Source organism: Dermacentor andersoni, chromosome 8 (genome assembly GCF_023375885.2).
Source record: "Dermacentor andersoni chromosome 8, qqDerAnde1_hic_scaffold, whole genome shotgun sequence".
Lineage (NCBI taxonomy): Eukaryota > Metazoa > Arthropoda > Arachnida > Ixodida > Ixodidae > Dermacentor > Dermacentor andersoni.
Genome location: NC_092821.1, coordinates 124468342 through 124487273, shown reverse-complemented (window position 1 = coordinate 124487273; position 18932 = coordinate 124468342). Strand labels below are relative to the sequence as shown.

Sequence of the window (18932 nt, the reverse complement as noted above, 5' to 3'; positions counted from 1 at the left end):
GTTGTCGATAATTACATTTTCAGTAATAACGATGTAACACCTAGTCTGTCACAAGGAAGCGTACTCGGACCATTACATTTTCTGATTTACATTAACGACCTGCCATCCGAAATAACGCCATTCATCGCTTGTTCGCACACGACTGCGTTGATCTGTGGTCAAATCTGCTCGACTTCTGATCGCGTCGCTCTTCAACAAGACATTGACCGTATTACTAACTGGTTCTCTTGACAAATGACCCTAAACACTGATAAATGCAAACTAATAACTTTCATCTAGAAAAAGGCATTTGCCGCTTTCCATTACTCACCTGATAACGACCACGGTCACGGTCCACGCAAATAGAAACAATAACTGCTAAGGCTTGGCCTGTATACGCTCGGTTATCTTAAACGTAACCTTCGCGGGGCTCCTGTCCTCACCAGACAAATCGCGTATCAGACATTCGTGAGGCCTCAACTCGAATTTGCGGTCACTATTTGGTCACCGAACCAAGCTTACGTAATCACGTCTCTTGAGTTAGTTCAAAACCGCGCCGCCCGCTTCATTGTCAGAGATTATCATCGCGACTCGAGCGTGACTAGCATTGAGTGATCCTTATCGCTCTCATCTCTTGAATCACGAAGAACCATAGCATTAATCTGCCTGTTCCACAAAACAATCCATAGCACGCGCGCCCGTCCGCCCTGCTCACTCGTCTATCTCGTACATCTCGGCGTCTGCACAATCATCTCAGTTTCCGGGGCATTTCCTTGGCTGGGCCGATGATTTCAATTCATCGGTGCCGTTCTGCATTGGAATAACCTACCAAACGACATAGTTGACATTTTTGAGCCTGTATCCTTCAGAGCACGCTCAAACATATTTGTTCCACAATTCATCACAGATAACCATAGTAAGTACATATATGTTATCGCTAGCGAGGTTGTATACAGTCTTCTTTGCTCCATTTATTGCGTTATTTAAATTTGTTAGAGACTCGTTGTTTCATATTTAACCGCTACCCTTGTATAATTTATTTGTACTCCTTTGTTTTCCTAATTCCATTGTGTCCCTCTCTCATGTAATACTCCTTCGGGAGTCTGTAAGGTAAATAAATAAATAATGTGGGGATGCGTGACTGTCACGCGTGCCCAGATATCTTGTTTTCCCGCATAGGTGCTGCGGTGCGGCTTCGCCGCGTGGCCTGCGTGATGTCCGCGGCGGTCGATGTGGTTGGGGCGCAGTGCGAGAGATGGCGCGAGTGTTGCGCTGCTAACGCCGCCTCACGGCAGGGTTACTTGGGGGCGCAGGGGAGAACAGGCTGTCTTTTTGGTTCGGGACAGCAAGCAGTACGGACGTGCCGTGCCGCGCGTGCGCCGATCCATGCTTCTGCGAGACCGTCTCGCGTGGCCGCCTTCGAACGCGCCACCGTTCGCGTGACCGCACACGCAAACGACCAGGAGTTGGGGATCCAGCATGGGGCGAACATATTCGCTCGCTATCCAGTCGCGGTGAGTCGGACTTCTAGACTTGTAGCGCGCCCATCGGCATGTTTTGTGGATAGCAACTCGGCTAGCAGGCATTGATCTATGAAAGGTGCAATAAATGCCCTTGTGATTATTTGCACTACTGTGTTGTCGTTCCTTTGTCCGAAGAGTACGGGAGGAGAACCCCACAATAAATAAACAACGTAGTGGGTGGCGACATTTTTTAAGGCGTTTCCCCAACGCCTTAACTGATGAGCTGCACCGTTTCGTCTAGCAGGTTTATCAAAGGTTCGCTTAAACCGGTTACGACAGTGCGTAAGAACTGCACACACACACACACACACACACACACACACACACACACACACACACACACACACACACACACACACATATATATATATTTATATATATATATATTCATTTTCGGTTCAGTGTTCCGCTTGGACGCGCTAGCGAAGAGCAGAGGCACCCACCGGTGAGGACGAATCCGCTGCGCGCGCGGTCCCCCTGCGGCAGCGCGAACAGCCAGCCGACGACGTCGCCCAACACGAGCAGCGCTCGCAGGTCGCTGCCCAGCGACGGTGGCGATACCCGGCTCAGCGCTGTGTACGTGCGCCCGTTGGTAGTGTCCACGTACGAGTGGAAGTCCACCTCTCCGACGATGGGCGCGTCGTTCAGCGAGCCCGCCAGCTTGCCCGTCACGCGCTGCGGCGAGCCTGCGTAATTTTAACGTGCTCGCACACGCCACTGGAACCATCCTCCTCCGACAACGACGAAATGCTGCCCGAATGGGAGCGCCAGGCATGCACAGCCGTCCCTATAATAAACAAACTGTTGGCTCGATTCGCGCTCAAGCTTAGCACATACGAAGCATTTTTTCCAGACAGTTTAGTTTGCCCCGCCTTCACGGGCAAAGTTGATCGTTCTTTAGCAGTCATTTATACTTAAAAACGTAGATCTCGCAGAAAGTAGCAGAAGAAAGCGGAAAATCTTAAAAAAAGCAGATTTCGCAACTGCTTTCCTGGAAGACTTGAACAATCAGCAAATTCTGAAGCTTTATCAGTGGATCACTAAATATTTCAAAGATCAGAAGATCTACTGATAAGTTTGTAGCTCTGGCAACACTGGTGCACAAGCCGCGCGCGTTTTCTTTCGCCCGCGATTCTAAAATCCACCCCTAGGTGGCTTTCGATGGCGACCCTACAGACCCTAAAAGTGGTGCAGTGTCTACGTCAAGCTACACGAGACTGACCGTCGGCGATGCAGTTCTTTCCGTTGCCGAAGAATCCGCGGTCGCAGTGGCAGCAGAAGCCGGTGTCGTAGTCGCGGCAGACGGTGGACGGGGGGCAGGGCTCTCGGGCTGCCATGCAGGTGGCTCCCCCGCTGAGTATTTCGGCGTTGACCAGGTCGGGACCGACCACTTCGCTGCCCGAGATGTGGTACAGCCACTGGCCCGGCACGGCCGTGTTGCTCATCCTGCGGAAGAAAAAAAAAACGGAAAAAGAAGTTGCTTTATATGCGCCATGTACGCGTGGCCACTTGCGTCTAATGTGCCAAGCACACAGAGTTATATGTTACCGTAAAAGCAGCTACGCATACTATAAGGAAAGTCGCGTGAGCTTGAGTCCGTATTCGCAGCGACGAAGATGACCGGCTGAAGCAGTTTAGAGCATTTAATTTGCCACTTCACGTAGATTCCAACATGTGCGTCGGATCTGCATATTTTAAGAGCAATTTCTTCACCTTTGTCGGCGTCTGTTCTGAATTTCCCCACGTGAACAACTTAATGTGAACCGTATAGCGCGCCATAGACGTGACGCAAGACGAAGGCATACGCGCACATCAAGCGCGCTTCATCTGTGTTCTACCTGCGCCTTGTGTCAAGTATATCGCACTACAGTATATCGTGTTCAGTCAAACTAGCTTAATTTTAATGCGATAAGCACTCTTAAAGAGTGCCGTTTCTTAGGCGAGTTGGACTTATATACTGGTATGGGTTGCGCTTTCGAAAACAAGGACACAGTTATGCACACAGATAAACAAGCAGGAACAACCGCTCCCGTTTGTTTATCTGTATGCCTTACCATGTCCTTGTTATCTATCTATCTATCTATCTATCTATCTATCTATCTATCTATCTATCTATCTATCTATCTATCTATCTATCTATCTATCTATCTATCTATCTATCTATCTATCTATCTATCTATCTATCTATCTATCCTTTTTTTCCAATAAAATTAATTCATTAATTCATATAGCCTCTTTACACTGCTCTCTAAAAGTTACAGAAGTTGTCTACTAGCTTGGGCGCTTGCGTGTGTCGTGGCTTGCTGTCTTCCTCTCTCTCTCTCTCTCTCTATCATCTTTCTGTTCCCCCTTTGCCGTCCCCCAGCGTAAGGATAGCCAACCAGACGCCCTTTTGGTTAACATACCTGTCTTCTCCCTTCCTTTCGTCATTCCCCTCCTGTCTTACCGAGCAGACAGCATGGGTCACAGCGGATATACCGGAACAGACAACTTGCTGCTGGCTGCTGTCTGGCACAGTACAAAACTTGGGTCACTGGGTATGCGCCCGAAGTGGCAACTTACATTCCCACAATTACTCAACATGAACATAATCGTTAACATATCAACCAATAATGACTTGCCCGCCACCACTCGAATGCTAATTGCATTTAGTCATCCTCAAACGGGTCCTCCTGCCTTTTTTTCTATTCGGCGCAACTTACTTGTCCAGGTTGACCACGTGGTCCGTGCCGGATCCCCGGAGCGCGGTGAAGCGGCGGCCGTCGCCGGCCATGAACCCGGCCTGCGCCTTGGCGTCCGGATGCCCGGGGCTCTTGGGGTCCGCCAGCACCCACTGGACGCCCGCATGGGGGTACAGGAGCAACGCGTACGCCCGCCCGGGCTCGGAGCCGACGACCAGCTGGAAGGTGTTGCGCCGGTCCGCCTTGCGCTCGTAGTGGCCCACGCCGTCCCACGTGGCCACGAACAGGCTACGCGCGCGGAACGACGCGCCGGCCGCGAAGTTCGTGCCGACCAGCTGCTCGAAGCGCGCCAGCAGCGAGGGCTCCTGCGTCTCGCGGTAGAAGACACGGCCCGCGCTGCGGGTGTCCACGTCCGAGTAAAGCGGCGCCATGATCGGGTACGTCAGCGGGAAGGGGGCGCTGAAGAAGCTCGGCACCTCGGTCAGGAACGACACGATCCCGTTGTCGTTGACCTGCGCACGCCGACACCGTAGTTGCGCGTTATACGGTCGACTGCCGTCAATTTGAGCTCAGTTAATTCGAATCCCCGCTTAATTCGAACGCGCCGAAAAGTCCTGGCAGGATACAATACATTGCTATGGAATGAAATCTCGTTTAGCTCGAATGCGAAAGCATGCCGCTTCGGATAATTCGACCCCTCCTGACCTCCGCCGGCGCCCCCTCATGCGCGTAGTGGTTACTAAAACCTTGGAAAGACAAGGAATTCGGCAGATGACGCTGCTGATTTTGTCTCTTAAAATTGACGTATTAAGGTGGACGGAAGCACTAACCGGTCAGCGGTCGAGACTAGCAAGATACGTTTAGAATATCGGTGGGAAAATGAGCAGGGAAGAGATTTATTCGACCGGATCCGTTGCGGGCATAGGCAGTGGTACAAAGCAGATAGAGAACACCTTGATTTGGGCGAACTGGTTCATCTGGAGTAAAAGTTGAAGCAGCGCGAAGAAGACGAAGACAATAATAGAAAACAAACATAATAAAACGAGCGCTGTGCTGCCAACAATAAATTTTCCAGATGGTAATACAGCGCTCGTCCTGTTGTGCTTGTTTTCGATTACTGTCCTCGTCTTCTTCGCGCTGCTTCAAGTTTTACTCTAGATAGAGATGTTTCGAGGAAAAGAAAAAAAAATATTAAAGGGCCCCTCACCAGGTCCGGCCATTTTGCGCTGACAAGCGAAGAGTATACAATGCGCGATAACGATCGTGTTTGCAAAGTGTTACATCGCTACGCGCAGCGGAAACATCTAAAATGTCAAACCGAACGCCGTTTTCCCTTTTGCTCGCGGCCGTCGCGCTTCAAGCCGGATGATGAGGTACACGTGCTAGTGCGCCTACGTACACGTGTTCGCGCTGTGACGTCGCTCGTGGTGTCACGTGACTTCGAGAATTATTCAAGGCAACATCTGTTACTTGTGTAATGTGTTGCTAGAACAGACAAATTAAAGCTTAGATAAATAATAGAACACATAAACCGAATATCCGCATGTTCCTATTTTACTTCGCACTGCAGCAAGAGAGATGTACTTCCGTTTCGTCTCGTGCGCTGCGCGAAATGAAACCATCACAACAGCTCGCGTGCGACGCCGTCAGCGGAAGTGCGCCGCGCCGCAAAAAAAGCGAGGAGAAAAGAAAAATCAAGGCGGGGCCCGTGACGTATGCATCACGCGATCCTTGAGGTCCAGTATGGGAGAACGCAGAAAAAGAATTTCACTTGCGAAGGTTAGACGGGGCGAGTGGATATGCTCTCCCGAGGGGAGAGTGTCTTGCTTGGCAGTGGAGCTCGCCTCCTGAAATCATGGGTTCGCGGCACTGAAATATTTCTGTCTCGGGTATCAATGAGCCGATTTCAAAAATGTTTGCGGCAGAACGCTCCCTAGAGGACACGTAACAACTACCAGCGTATAACCCAAGTTTGCTTTGTGGCCTCGTGAGGGGCCCTTTAAGGAGATGTGCACAAAAATGCTAGAATGAAACGCATGTATAGCCTGCCTGATTAACGCAAGCAGGTTGGGAGACTTTTTGTCACCACTGCGTTTAAAAGAGGATGCAAAAATCCCCATCATCATCACCTTTGAAGATTTTCTCAACGCCGACGACAACGTTGAGGTTTTCGTGCCGGTCACTGACTACAACACTGTCAGCAACGTGACGGCATAAGGCGTTTAGATGTGTCTGCGCTATTCACTGCATGCTGTAGAAAGATTCGCGCTTCAAGAGGAAGAAGTAAAAATACGTTACAGACTACTTCAAGCAGTACAAAATATTCGAATTTGTTCACTTTGCCACCGCTACTTACTTCGACTTTTCGGATAATTCGACCAATGCCCTGCATGGGTTGATTTAACAGAATTCGACTGTGTGCATATCCAATTGTGCCAAACATTTGTACAGTCCTTGCCCAAAGTACATGGGTTACGCTGCCTGCGACCGCCAGGCTGACTGCAGGTTGTTTAAGGGAGTTACTTTGCTATTCTAAGTTCCAACTCCCTGGAGAAGGAATTGAACTCTCGTACTCACGATACAGGCATCTGGTATGCCAGGAACGCCACGGGAACCTCGCAACACAGCCGAAAGACATATGTGGTGAAGGAGGAAGCCCGTGTGCTTCTGGCAAAGGCTATACATATCTGTTATCCATTATAAATATACATTACATATCCATCATCTAGAAGTCAATAAGTTTATTCACAAACGAGATAATATCGCAAAGTGTTCTTGACATCACCACACCTTCTTTTACACAGTCAAATCACCGTTGTTTATTAGTGATCATATAAATATTAAACAAAATAACAGGCACGCATTACGGGCCAAATGCAGAAGCAAGACCTCGACATCAACCCCACGATGTTCTAATCAATAAAACACTATGAAAGGACCTTCTGCTCTCGCTGCGAAAACCTTAAGCCCAAAGCGTATTCTACGCCCAAATTTTATTTTTCCGATTGACTGTTTAGAAAATTTGCGCTTTGGGCTATGTCTAAAGGTTTCGTTTAACACACTTTCATTGAATTTATGCCTCTATTGCATTTCAGGTGCGGGCTTTTCCTTTATTTTTTATAAATTTTTATTTTGCATCGTGAGATAGAACGAGAATCGAGAAGGGTCATACAACATCATTACCGGTAGCTAGGTGCATATCTTGGCAGTGCTCAACCCCATGCAACCTTGATAAACAAAATATAGCTGCCTCAAACGGATTTTAAAATGCAGAGCCCTCTGTACTCTGGAATGTGAGTGATTTATTTTGGAAATATCGGCAACTTATTGTGCCGCAGGCTTCTCTACAAGTAATAAATTGTTCAATGATCAAATGACGATAATCTGATGTGATATGAAAAACGCTCCGGCAATACAGCACATTCAGCCAAACGTGCTAAAGCAATGAATACATACGACAAAAAAAGTCTCAGTTTCGTCCGACAGGCGAGGTATTGAATGAGATATCAACTATATTCTCCGAATTGATGCAGAGCTCCGGGGAAAGAAGCAAGTAAGGAGTACAAACTAATCGATTGGGACAAATTTCGTGCAATACGGACGCAGCCATCCAACTTATCAGGAGCAAACACAAAGCACACGATAACGAGCTGGACCGAGCAGCTCAAAGCAGGCGTCGTAGCCTCGGAACGAACGATTACCACAGACGTTAAGGTAGAGAGAATGGACAGTCGGCTAGCGAATCTTCTCGAAGCCAAACATTCCATACTATAGCCAGGTGGAAGGGTCAACGTTTCAACAGAAGGACTACGAAGGAAACTCGCCGAACTCAACAAAACCTTTGAAGAATACTGTGTGGTTCTCTCCCGACAACAATGAGACGAAGTGTGTAACTTCCTCAACGGGCAAATACGCAGAGGGAGTGGCTGGAGGCTCATAAAACACCTCCTCGACGAAAACGGAACAAAGTCCAAAACTATGCAAAGGATCAGGCTAAGCGAATTAGTACACCGCGCGAAGCAAAGCAGTACTGCCGAAGCACTTGTAGAAGACCTTGGCACACAGTACTTACCGCTTAAGTCGGGGCAACCGACTCAAGCGGTACCTTACAAAGCGGTACCTTACAAAGCGGTACCTTACAAAGGAAGAACTATGACGGTGCCCCAAACTCAGAGATATAGATACGGACTTCACGGAAAGGGAATCATGTAAACCACACCCAGGGCGCATGCTCCAAACCGCTTCCTATGGTCAGTATTGCAAATATTTCGTTGTGTGGCATGAGCATTCACACGCCTACAGAGCACTGATAATTTCTCCGGGGCAGAAAAACAACTTTAACATCTACTTTGCTGCCTATCTCTTTCAAGCTGTGCGAAATCTTGTGCAAGTAAGGGAGCACCGCGACTGGCTTATTGCCTCTGGCAGCGCTTTGAGCTGGTGCTTTGTCTCCTAGCTTGATTTTCTTTAATATCTTTTCTGCGACTGAAACTAACAAAAGCTCAGAGTACCCAGCATATGTTAGGCGGGAGGCCTGCGCTTGGAGACTGTGCGTTAAAAAGTGCAAGCAAGACTTGTTTAGGGCATTTGTGAAGCAAAGATTTACAATGCCCCGTTTAACTAGCTTAGCGTGCTCTTCCTTCAGTCCTCGTCTTTTGCGCTGTGCAAACATGTCGATATTGAATCACCAACTCGCCCAAGCTTCCACCTTATCAAGGAGACTCGCCCGCGCCAGAGTCCTCGCGGCAGACGCGGCAAGGTTTTCCGACCAGACAGCTTTCGTGGATGCAGCGTACATACCGGGAAAGCACGCCTACTCGGTAGCAGTAATCGACGGACACGGGCGAACGCGCAACTCACTCACGCTTTATACCAAGAAGCCAGAGGTATAGCTGAACAAGCAGCGATAACACTAGCTCTCAAAGACTCGAGCTTCACAACTGTATACAGCGACTCTGGAGCAGCCACTCGAGCTTTCGCCAAGGGCGGGATAGACGAGACGACGCTATGAATCTTAGGCGGAAGTAACATCGCCGATCACTCCATCGTATGGTTCCCGGCACACGTGGGAAGCTAAGGGGGCGAACTGCGGAATCTCAACGAGATCGCACACGAGGCGGCGCGAGGACTCGTCGACAGCGTCCCTCCGGTTTTCTCCGCTATCCCCACATATCGAGTACAGGGATCAATTATTCACTCACAACGAGCTCACTAAGCGCTTTTATCTAGGCAGAAGAAATTAACGCGCAGCCAGTCGGTCACGTTACGCTTGCTCCAAACGAACTCATACCCCAACCCTTGGCGCATGAAGCACATCGACCCAGACTACGACGGACAGCATGTGTGTGAACAGTGCAGTGAACGTGCAGACTTAAACCATATGCTGTGTGCATCGAGTGACGCTTACGCCAAGAACAAGGAACATTGGGACACTTCGCTACACGACCAACTTGTCCAGGTGGCCCGCGCGGCGGCGGAGAGCTGCGGGCACTCTGTGCCGACGTGGGAGGTGCCCTCTGCACCTGGCGCCTAGCCGAGTGTCCTTCAGGACACCCACTTTGGGAAATAAAGTTTTACCACCACCACCATCAAATTATTAGACATTTATACAAAGTAAGGTTGGTCCGTTTATCAGCTGCATAAACTGCTGCAAAGATTCGCTTACTAACTAAATTAACAAACAGGTTGTCTCTCGCACACAGGCAAACACGAACACATCTCACTCGATGACTGCAGACACTCGCTGATAGAACACTAGTGCGATAAAGAACGGCAGCAGCGGCGAGCGAATTCCCCTTTGTGCCGCCTCTCACTTCAACGCCAACTGGACGCGCGAGAACAAAGCACACACGAAGCCACCAGCTATTTCAGGTAGGTATAACAATAAAGAAAAGGAAGAAAAAATAACACATAGTTTCTTCAGTTATACAGAAGTCCATAAATCAAGTCAATCAGATAATTAAAAAAACAAATAAAACAATTACGCAAATCCAACGCACATGTTGGAATTCACGTGAAGCGGTTAATTACATTCAATGAAATTAAAAGCAATGCGTACGAGTGTCTTCATTTTCATCCTGTATTCAACCTGTAATCCCATGCAATCCTGTAATCCTGTAATCCCACGCCATCCCCCACATATACAGGGTGTCCCACGTAACTCGAGCCAAGATATAAAAAAAAATGAAAGGCGCGTCGGAATCGAATTGAACCGAGCGCATACTATTCGCCCTTGCCTATATAGTAACTCAGGCATGTTTTTTTTTGTTTTCCCCATAACTCACTAATTATTTAAGTGTAATTACCCAACCTTTTAATTATTGCCCTGAGGACCCCAAGTATGATAGGCAGATTTGTAGAGCCCTTTCAGAAACCGCGCACACGCTGAGACTCGTTGAGACGCGCATATGCTGAGAGAAGCCACGACGAGAAAGACATCGCGGTACAAGGTTTACTATCATTCTCCCGTTTCCTTCTTGCGTCTGTGGCCTAATGGAAACGCGCACACGTGCTCTCGCGCGTGCTACGCGACGTGCCGCGCCGGCTATCCGGCAAGGCGGCAGCCACGGTTAGGAAAAGTCCCGTAGGGTTCGCAGAGAAATATTCGCTTTAAATAATACGCACACAAGGACGTGCTCAGTGTCGGTACATGAATCGAAAATCACTTCCATTAAAAATATTCTTACGGCGTGTAGAGCAGGTCGCGTTAATGACGCACTACCGTGAAGTGACCGACCGCGCCTGCAGAACACTTTGACAGCGTGAGCTCCCGGGAACGATGCCAACAAAACGAAACCCAGTGTTCCCTCCAACGAAATCGTCAGCCATGCACGCTGTTACAGGCAATTTTCGAACGGTCGCAACAGGAACTGAAACCTAAAGAGGAACCGAGTAGAACTTGTGCGCATACTGATGGGAACACTAAATAGAGCGAGAAAGATTGATAAATTTAATACCAAAGTTGCATTTAGGCTAACTTCGGAAGATCGGGCTAGCAGCTGCAACCGGTGGAAGCCTTCTCAAAACGCGCGCACGCACGCACGCATGGTGCGTGTGTGGCGACATCCAAGTGTAAATTTTCGCTTTCATCGGTCTGGTGTTTTACAAGTGCTAACCACTGTCCTTTCTGAAATAAACCGGAGGGAAATTATTACCTCCGACTTTCTTGGCGCCGCTTCGCATCCTTGCAAACAATGTTCCTGGAATTTCGGTCAATGATACGCTTTGCGGAGTACTGAACCCATGCTTTTGGAGTCGCAGACACTTCGAACACACTCATCTCGCCTTTTTCGTGCGATAACTGTAACTGTAATTGTGATAACCGTAATGTTTAAGTTTGAGCGCGCTTTATTTTCCGAACACTGTTTTTTTTTTTTCCTTGCAATGTATACCAGCAGTACTGTACGCGGCACTCGAAGAGCCCCGGCCCCTGTCCGATGCTTCAGCTCGTTTAATCGTTGATAAGTGAGACTGTTGCAAGATAACCGTGGTTCAAATCCCGATGCTACGCAATTTTCCACCGGAATAAAAAAGAAGAAAAGAAAAATCCGCGTGTTGATAAAATTGCATAAACAGGCCTGGAGTGCGGCCTGATTCCGGTGACCAGAACAGATAACGCACTCCCTCACCAGAGCAGGATTGGCCACCCTGGTGCAGTACTTGGCCACAACCTCCTATATGAACACAACAATCAAACCCCGGCCCTCAGTCCCCAGCAGCTGCGAAGCAACTGACCACGGCGGCGGTCAGACCTGTGACGCAGCAGAGGGTGCTAAGAATACCTGGGTCCGAACAGGCCGCCATTGGAATCTGAACCTGGCAACGTTTAACGCTAGAGCTTTATCTAGTGAGGCGAGTCTAGCAGTGCTATTGGAGGAATTAGAGGGCAGTAAATGGGATATAGTAGCGCTCAGTGAAGTTAGAAGGACAAAAGAAGCATATAAAGAGCTAAAAAGCGGGCACGTCCTCTGCCACCGGGGCTTAGCGGAGTGACGAGAACTAGGAGTCGGATTCCTGATTAATAAGAATGTAGCTGGTAACATACAGGAATTCTATAGCATTAACGAGAGGGTGGCAGGTCTTGTTGTGAAACTTAATAAGAGGTACAAATTGAAGGCCGTACAGGTCTACGCCCCTACATCTAGTCATGATGATCAGGACGTTGAAAGCTTCTATGAAGACGTGGAATCGGCGATGGATAAAGTCAAAACAAAATACAATATACTGATGGGCGACTTAAATGCCAGGGTAGGCAAGAAGCAGGCTGGAGACAAGTCAGTGGAAGAATATGGCATATGCTCTAGGAATAGCAGGGGAGAATTATTAGTAGAGTTTGCAGAACAGAATAACATGTGGATAATGAATACCTTTTTCCACAAGCGGGATAGCCGAAAGTGGACGTGGAGGAGCCCGAATGGCGAGACTAGAAATGAAATAGACCTTATACTCTGCGCTAACCCTGGCATCATACAAGATGTGGAAGTGCTCAGCAAGGTGCGCTGCAGTGACCATAGGATGGTAAGAACTCGAATTAGCCTAGACTTGAGGGGGGAACGGATGAAACTGGTACATAAGAAACCGATCAATGAGTTAGTGGTAAGAGGGAAAATAGAGGAATTCCGGATCAAGCTACAGAACAGGTATTCGACTTTAACTCAGGAAGAGGACCTCAGTGTTGAAGCAATCAACGACAATCTTATAGGAATCATTAAGGAGTGTGCAATAGAAGTCGATGGTAACTCCGTTAGACAGGATACCACTAAGCTATCGCAAGAGAAGAAAGATCTGATTAAGAAACGCCAATGTATTAAAGCTTCTAACCCTACAGCTAGAATAGAACTGGCAGAACTTTAGAAGTTAATCAACAAGCGTAAGACAGCTGATATAAGGAAGTATAATATGGATAGAATTGAACATGCTCTCAGGAACGGAGGAAGCCTAAAAGCAGTGAAGAAGAAACTAGGAATAGGCAAGAATCATATGTATGCGCTAAGAGGCAAAGCCGGTAATATCATTAATAATATGGATAAGATAGTTCAAGTGGCTGAGCAGTTCTATAGAGATTTATACAGTGCCAGTGGCACCCACGAAGATAATGGAAGAGGGAATAGTCTAGAGGAATTTGAAATCCCACAAGTAACGCCGGAAGAAGTAAAGGAAGCCTTGGGAGCTATGCGAAGGGGGAAGGCAGCTGGGGATCGAGGATCAGGTTACAGAAGATTTGTTGAAGGATGGTGGGCAGATTGTTCTAGAAAAAACTGGCCACCCTGTATACGCAATGCCTCATGCCCTCCAGCGTACCGGCATCTTGGAAGAACGCCAACACAATCTTAATTCATAAGGAAGGGGACGCCAAAGACTTGAACAATTATAGACCGATCAGCTTACTGTCCGTTGCCTACAAAGTATTTACTAAGGTAATCGCAAATAGAATCAGGAATACCTTAGACTTCTGTCAACCAAAAGACCATGCAGGATTCCATAAAGGCTACTCAACAATAGACCATATTCGCACTATCAATCAGGTGATAGAGAAATGTGCGGAATATAACCAACCCTTATATATAGATTTCATTGATTACGAGAAATCGTTTGATTCAGTTGAAACCTCAGCAGTCATGGAGGCATTGCGGAATCAACCTAGACGAGCCGTATGTAAAAATACTGATAGATATCTATAGCGGTTCCACAGCCACCATAGTCCTCCATAAAGAAAGCAACAAAATCCCAATAAAGAAAGGCGTCAGGCAGGGAGATACGATGTCTTCCAATGCTATTCACAGCGTGTTTACAGGAGGTATTCAGAGACCTGGATTGGGAAGAATTGGGGATAAGAGTTAATGGAGAATGCCTTAGTAACTTGCGATTTTCTGATGATATGCCTTGTTTAGTAACTCAGGGGACCAATTGCAATGCATGCTCACTGACCTGGAGAGGCAAAGCAGAAGGGTGGATCTCAAAATAAATCTGCAGAAAACTAATGTTTAACAGTCTCGGAAGAGAACAGCAGTTTACGATACGTAGCGAGGCACTGGAAGTGGTAAGGGAATACATCCACTTAGGGCAGGTAGTGACCACGGATCCGGATCACGAGATTGAAATGATCGGAAGAATGAGAATGGGCTGGTGTACGTTTGGCAGGCATTCTCAGATCATGAACAGCAGGTTGCCATTATCCCTCAAGAGAAAAGTGTATAACAGCTGTGTCTTACCAGTACTCACGTACGGGGCAGAAAGCTGGAGGCTTACGAAAAGGGTTCTACTTAAATTGAGGACGACGCAACGAGCTATGGAAAGAAGAATGATGGGTGTAACGTTAAGGGATAAGAAAAGAGCAGATTGGGTGAGGGAACAAACGCGAGTTAATGACATCTTAGTTGAAATCAAGAAAAAGAAATGGGCATGGGCAGGACATGTAATGAGAAGGGAAGATAACCAATGGTCATTAAGGGTTACGGACTGGATTCCAAGAGAAGGGAAGCGTAGCAGGGGGCGGCAGAAAGTTAGGTGGGCGGATGAGATTAAGAAGTTTGCAGGGACAACATGGCCACAATTAGTACATGACCGGGGTAGTTGGAGAAGTATGGTAGGGGCCTTTGCCCTGCAGTGGGCGTAACCAGGCTGATGATGATGACTGTTCCAGCAGCACACACGCGTTCATCGCTTTCAGCAGGACATCGCACACAACGACACGCGAAGGAGGACCGCGCAGACGCGTGCCGGTCCCTGCGACGGCGGTCGCCAAATTGGTCGCCCGCCGCGCGCACGGAAGTTCCGCGTTCCGGTTATAAATGCCGCGCCACATCCTGCGCCGCGCCGGTCACGGTCGCGTCGCGGCCACATTTTGCGCGCTTGCCCATCGGCGGCCCGAAGGATTTTGTGGCTGCAACGAAGGAAGGGCGAGGGCGGACATTGCGTCACGCGGCCAGCCTTGGCAAGCGCACTTCTCCGCGAAGCCATTCCCTTCGCTTCTTTTTTCTTTCTCTCTCTCTCTCTCGAAAAGTCGGCCCAACAAGTGTCCTCTGAGACTGGAAGTATTCGCCCGGAATGTTTGGTTCCCGGTAGTTTTTAATAGTTTTTAACAGTTGCGCGTTTGTTCGGCTGCAATGCCTTCCACCTTCCGCCGTGACAACTGCAAAGCGGAAGCCCTAAAACCTAGAGCGCTCTCTTACGTGATGATCACGTGTTTGGCCGATAAGTTTGGCTTCAATCTTGTTTGACAATGCTCTCTCTTAATTGTTTCCTTCCTCCATGGTCGCTGCCCTTATAGAACGGAGAGATCTTACTGACACGAAATACATAGAGGTCTACCTGAGCTGGTGCTCTCTATATATAGTCTGCTGTTATGCACTGAGTAAGCAAGAGGGAAGGTGAGTGAAAGTATTGGAATGGATGATGATGAGAGAAGCGATGAGTGCTTATGTACATTGGACGGTGGCCCGACTAGAGCTGCTCGTCTAGTTTCGTGTCATACAGGAAAATAATACCAACAAGACAGAGTGAAAGGATTCATAGAGATGCAGGGAAATTAACCAGAGGTAGTTCCGGTTAATGTTTCTCACTAAAACTGCTAGAGGGAACTCTGGCGCCGTGATTGTTCAGCCACCGTAATCATAACGGCTAGTACATGTTCCTGTTCCTGTTGTGACTATTTATTCCGCTTCAGAGCTTTCTGAATTTTCATGCACTCGTATAGTTTTCTAAACGCAGCGAGGCTATCCGTGCACTTGGGTAATCATTGCGAATTATTGCATTTGTAACGGATTACGTTGTTGAAAGTGATCGACTTCGAAACTCACAAAGCCGTTTGAAGCCACAGAAGGACGAAGGTAAATCCACTTACTGTCCATCATGCATAATTCCCATGATGAACTTGCTACTTCTGTATAGACACACGTGAAAGAGTTCCCTATATATATATTTTCGTACGAAACTCTACAGTTTATCCGATCCTATTGTATCCCCAGTTGTTCAGCAATCCAATTCTGTAGTTCTGAGCTTCGATTAAAACATCAATCCGATTGATCGGAACCTCTCAGTCGGTTATTTATTCGATTAATCGAGTTTATGCGGTTACAAAGGTGAATTAAAAAACATCAATATTAGTTTAATGTTCAAGTGAACATTGAAGCAGAAACAAGAACAAGCCATGGTACAAACCGACGGTTGCATTTACTGTCACGTCATACGCCACTTACAGACTATTGAGCCATCCTGACAAATAAATGGTTTATTATTCCTTCCTTCGTTATCAGTTCAGCGACCCAGTGTGAGTCGAAATATTAAACATACTGTCACGCGTACTGTTTCGCTTTTTGCTAGTGAGCGTTCCTCGCAGGCTTACTACCGCTGACCAATGATCGCTCGGTGCAACTGAGACGCGTCTCCTCCGGTATTTATTGAATGTCGTCGCCGATTGCACGGGTGACGCAAATAGGAAAAGGAACATCGAATCACTGTTAAAGCCGGTGATTTTCCGTGTGTGTGCTCGAAGTGAGGAAAAGTTTCACGAGCAGGATTCCTCAAATAGGAGAACAACATAACGCAGTCAACTGACTTTATTTCATATTTGGCGGGCTTTCTCTAAACACCGAAAAAAAAAAAAAGTGCCGCGCAGCGTGTACATTGTAACAACAACAAATTGAATCGGTCGTTTCTAAACTCCCTCTACAACGCAACGAAACGCACTTATTGGCCCTAAAATGAATATTAAATTTTTTTCATAATTGACCTTAGGTAATTAACTAATTGAGCGGAATATAAAAGAAATACTCTAAAGAGCGCCACATGACGGCAAACCATATGTCGTTGTTTTCATTCAGTTGCAGTTAACCCCTCTTTTTTAAGATCCTTGGTTCAAGTTACGTGAAACACCCTGTATATGACTAATGAGGTTCCCCAAATCGCCACCCTGACTGCTTAATACAGCTCAAGTAATTTGTCCTTCATCATAATCAGCAGCAGCGGCAGCAGTCTATATTTATGCCACTGCAGGACGAAGGTCAATCTCAATAGCGTGCCTTTAAGGCTTCCGCAGTTTACAGTGCAGTTCTCTGGCAGCGGTCGCTTGTATAGTCGGAGGCGTGGTGGCGCACAACAAGGGCGACGTTGGCGGTGCCGGCCGGCGCCGCACCCGGCAGCTATCGCCTCAAGAACGCGCGGCGATAAGAGGCGGGCCCGCCAGAAACCGATATCGGGGCCGAGAAACGCTATGCAGGTCGATGCGATGCGGCACTTGTCCACCGCTATCGGTCGCGTCGCCCAAGAATGAGGCCTTCTTGGGGTCCCTGTCCTCGCGTCGCTGAGTGCTTGTGCTGCTGCTGAGTGCGACCGCCCAAAGGAGCTTCGTGCGCGGTTCCTCGATCGCGCTGCAGCAGCGTGCGCCCCCGCGGCGCAAGAACAAAGGCTCCAAAACAAGGCAGATGGAACGCCGCAGGTCGTCGAGCTTCCTACGCATAAACTACCACAGGGGGAACTCTGCCGTTGTAGTGTCACGGAAGCTGCAAGTTCGGAATACGAAGCTATACATAACATGGAATTGATGGACAGTGCGTGGTTCGGCCTTAATTTTGTTCGTTTGGCGGCAAACGGCTTCGTGACGTGGAAAATTAATCATTTCCGACAAAATATTGCGGTATAGATGCAACAACTCGCAATGATTACGCATGTGGGCAAAAAACCTTACTGCCCAGCTGCTTTCAGAAAATTACCAGTGCTTGGCAATTTAGAACGACGAAGCCTAATAAATAACGCCTGAATACCGTTTGAAGCCCGAAGCACAAATATTAGACAGATCCGTGTACTATAACCACCGTTCCCATTGGGACGATAGGAGTTCCCACTATAGTAACCTCTGTAGAAAGCTTATTATGCTGCAGGTGACCCTTGCAGTCGCTCGCTCAAATCCAGAACTGACAAGAAATACATTTGCGCGCGTTTGGCAGAGCGGAAGCAAACTTCTACTTCACCGTTGAAACAGGATGCGGCTTAGTTTTTGAAGCGAATAGCTTTCCTTGGCTCTTTCGCGGTTGGTCGGTGGTCGGACTCAACGAGTCCGAACGTTCGCTCTCTCTCTCGCTCTCCTTCTTGCTCTCTCTCTTTCTCTCGTTCACTCGTCCGTTCGTTCGTTCGGGCTATTCGCGTACATTGACAACCATCGTCGACGGTTTCTGCGCAATTTGTTTAGCACGGGTGCTCGTATTTAAGCACATGAAAACGGAGAAATCGTTTTTCTCGGAAACCACTATGCCAACTTTGACAGGGTTTGCTGCATTTAAAGGAAAAGATTAAATCTAGTGACCTTTGGAAGCAGTTGTATTTTTGAACTGTCAATTTTAATAAAATTGTTGAAAAATAGAACATTCGCAGAAAACGAAACTATGAAGTTTACAAGCCTGTAACTCGGGAATTAAAAATAGTATCACAATTGTGTAAACTACATCTAATAGTACGTCAAAAGCAAACAAAATAGATGTATTATACATGACTGCCACTAATATGTCAGTAAGATTTTTGCAATGCCCTCGTAAACATTGTAACAACCGCAAAATGAGACAGAAATTTCCAAATTGATCCTAATTTTTTTGATAATTGTAATAAATTTAATGAGAATATTCCTTGAGCCCTCGCCTTCTTGGTCTGAAAAAGTAATGTTACTCGAATTATCCTGAGTAAGAAACTAAAATTATTTTACAAAAATGATAAAATGTTTCATTTCGCCCCTAAATGTCTCGTTTTGTCGCGACCCCCG

The 18932-nt window shown here is 47.5% G+C and overlaps 1 protein-coding gene across 1 annotated transcript in view; it reads right to left on the bottom strand.

Moving 5' to 3' along the window:
- Window positions 1–18932, bottom strand: part of LOC126525546 (nidogen-like) — a 46170-nt gene that overhangs the window by 17477 nt on the left and 9761 nt on the right. Inside the window, exons 2-4 of the mRNA XM_050173446.3 lie at window positions 4205–4695; window positions 2725–2948; window positions 1946–2188 (exon numbers count right to left, since the gene is read on the bottom strand). Of these exons, the coding sequence (XP_050029403.1) occupies window positions 1946–2188; window positions 2725–2948; window positions 4205–4695 (958 nt within the window). The remainder of the gene's footprint in view (window positions 1–1945; window positions 2189–2724; window positions 2949–4204; window positions 4696–18932) is intronic.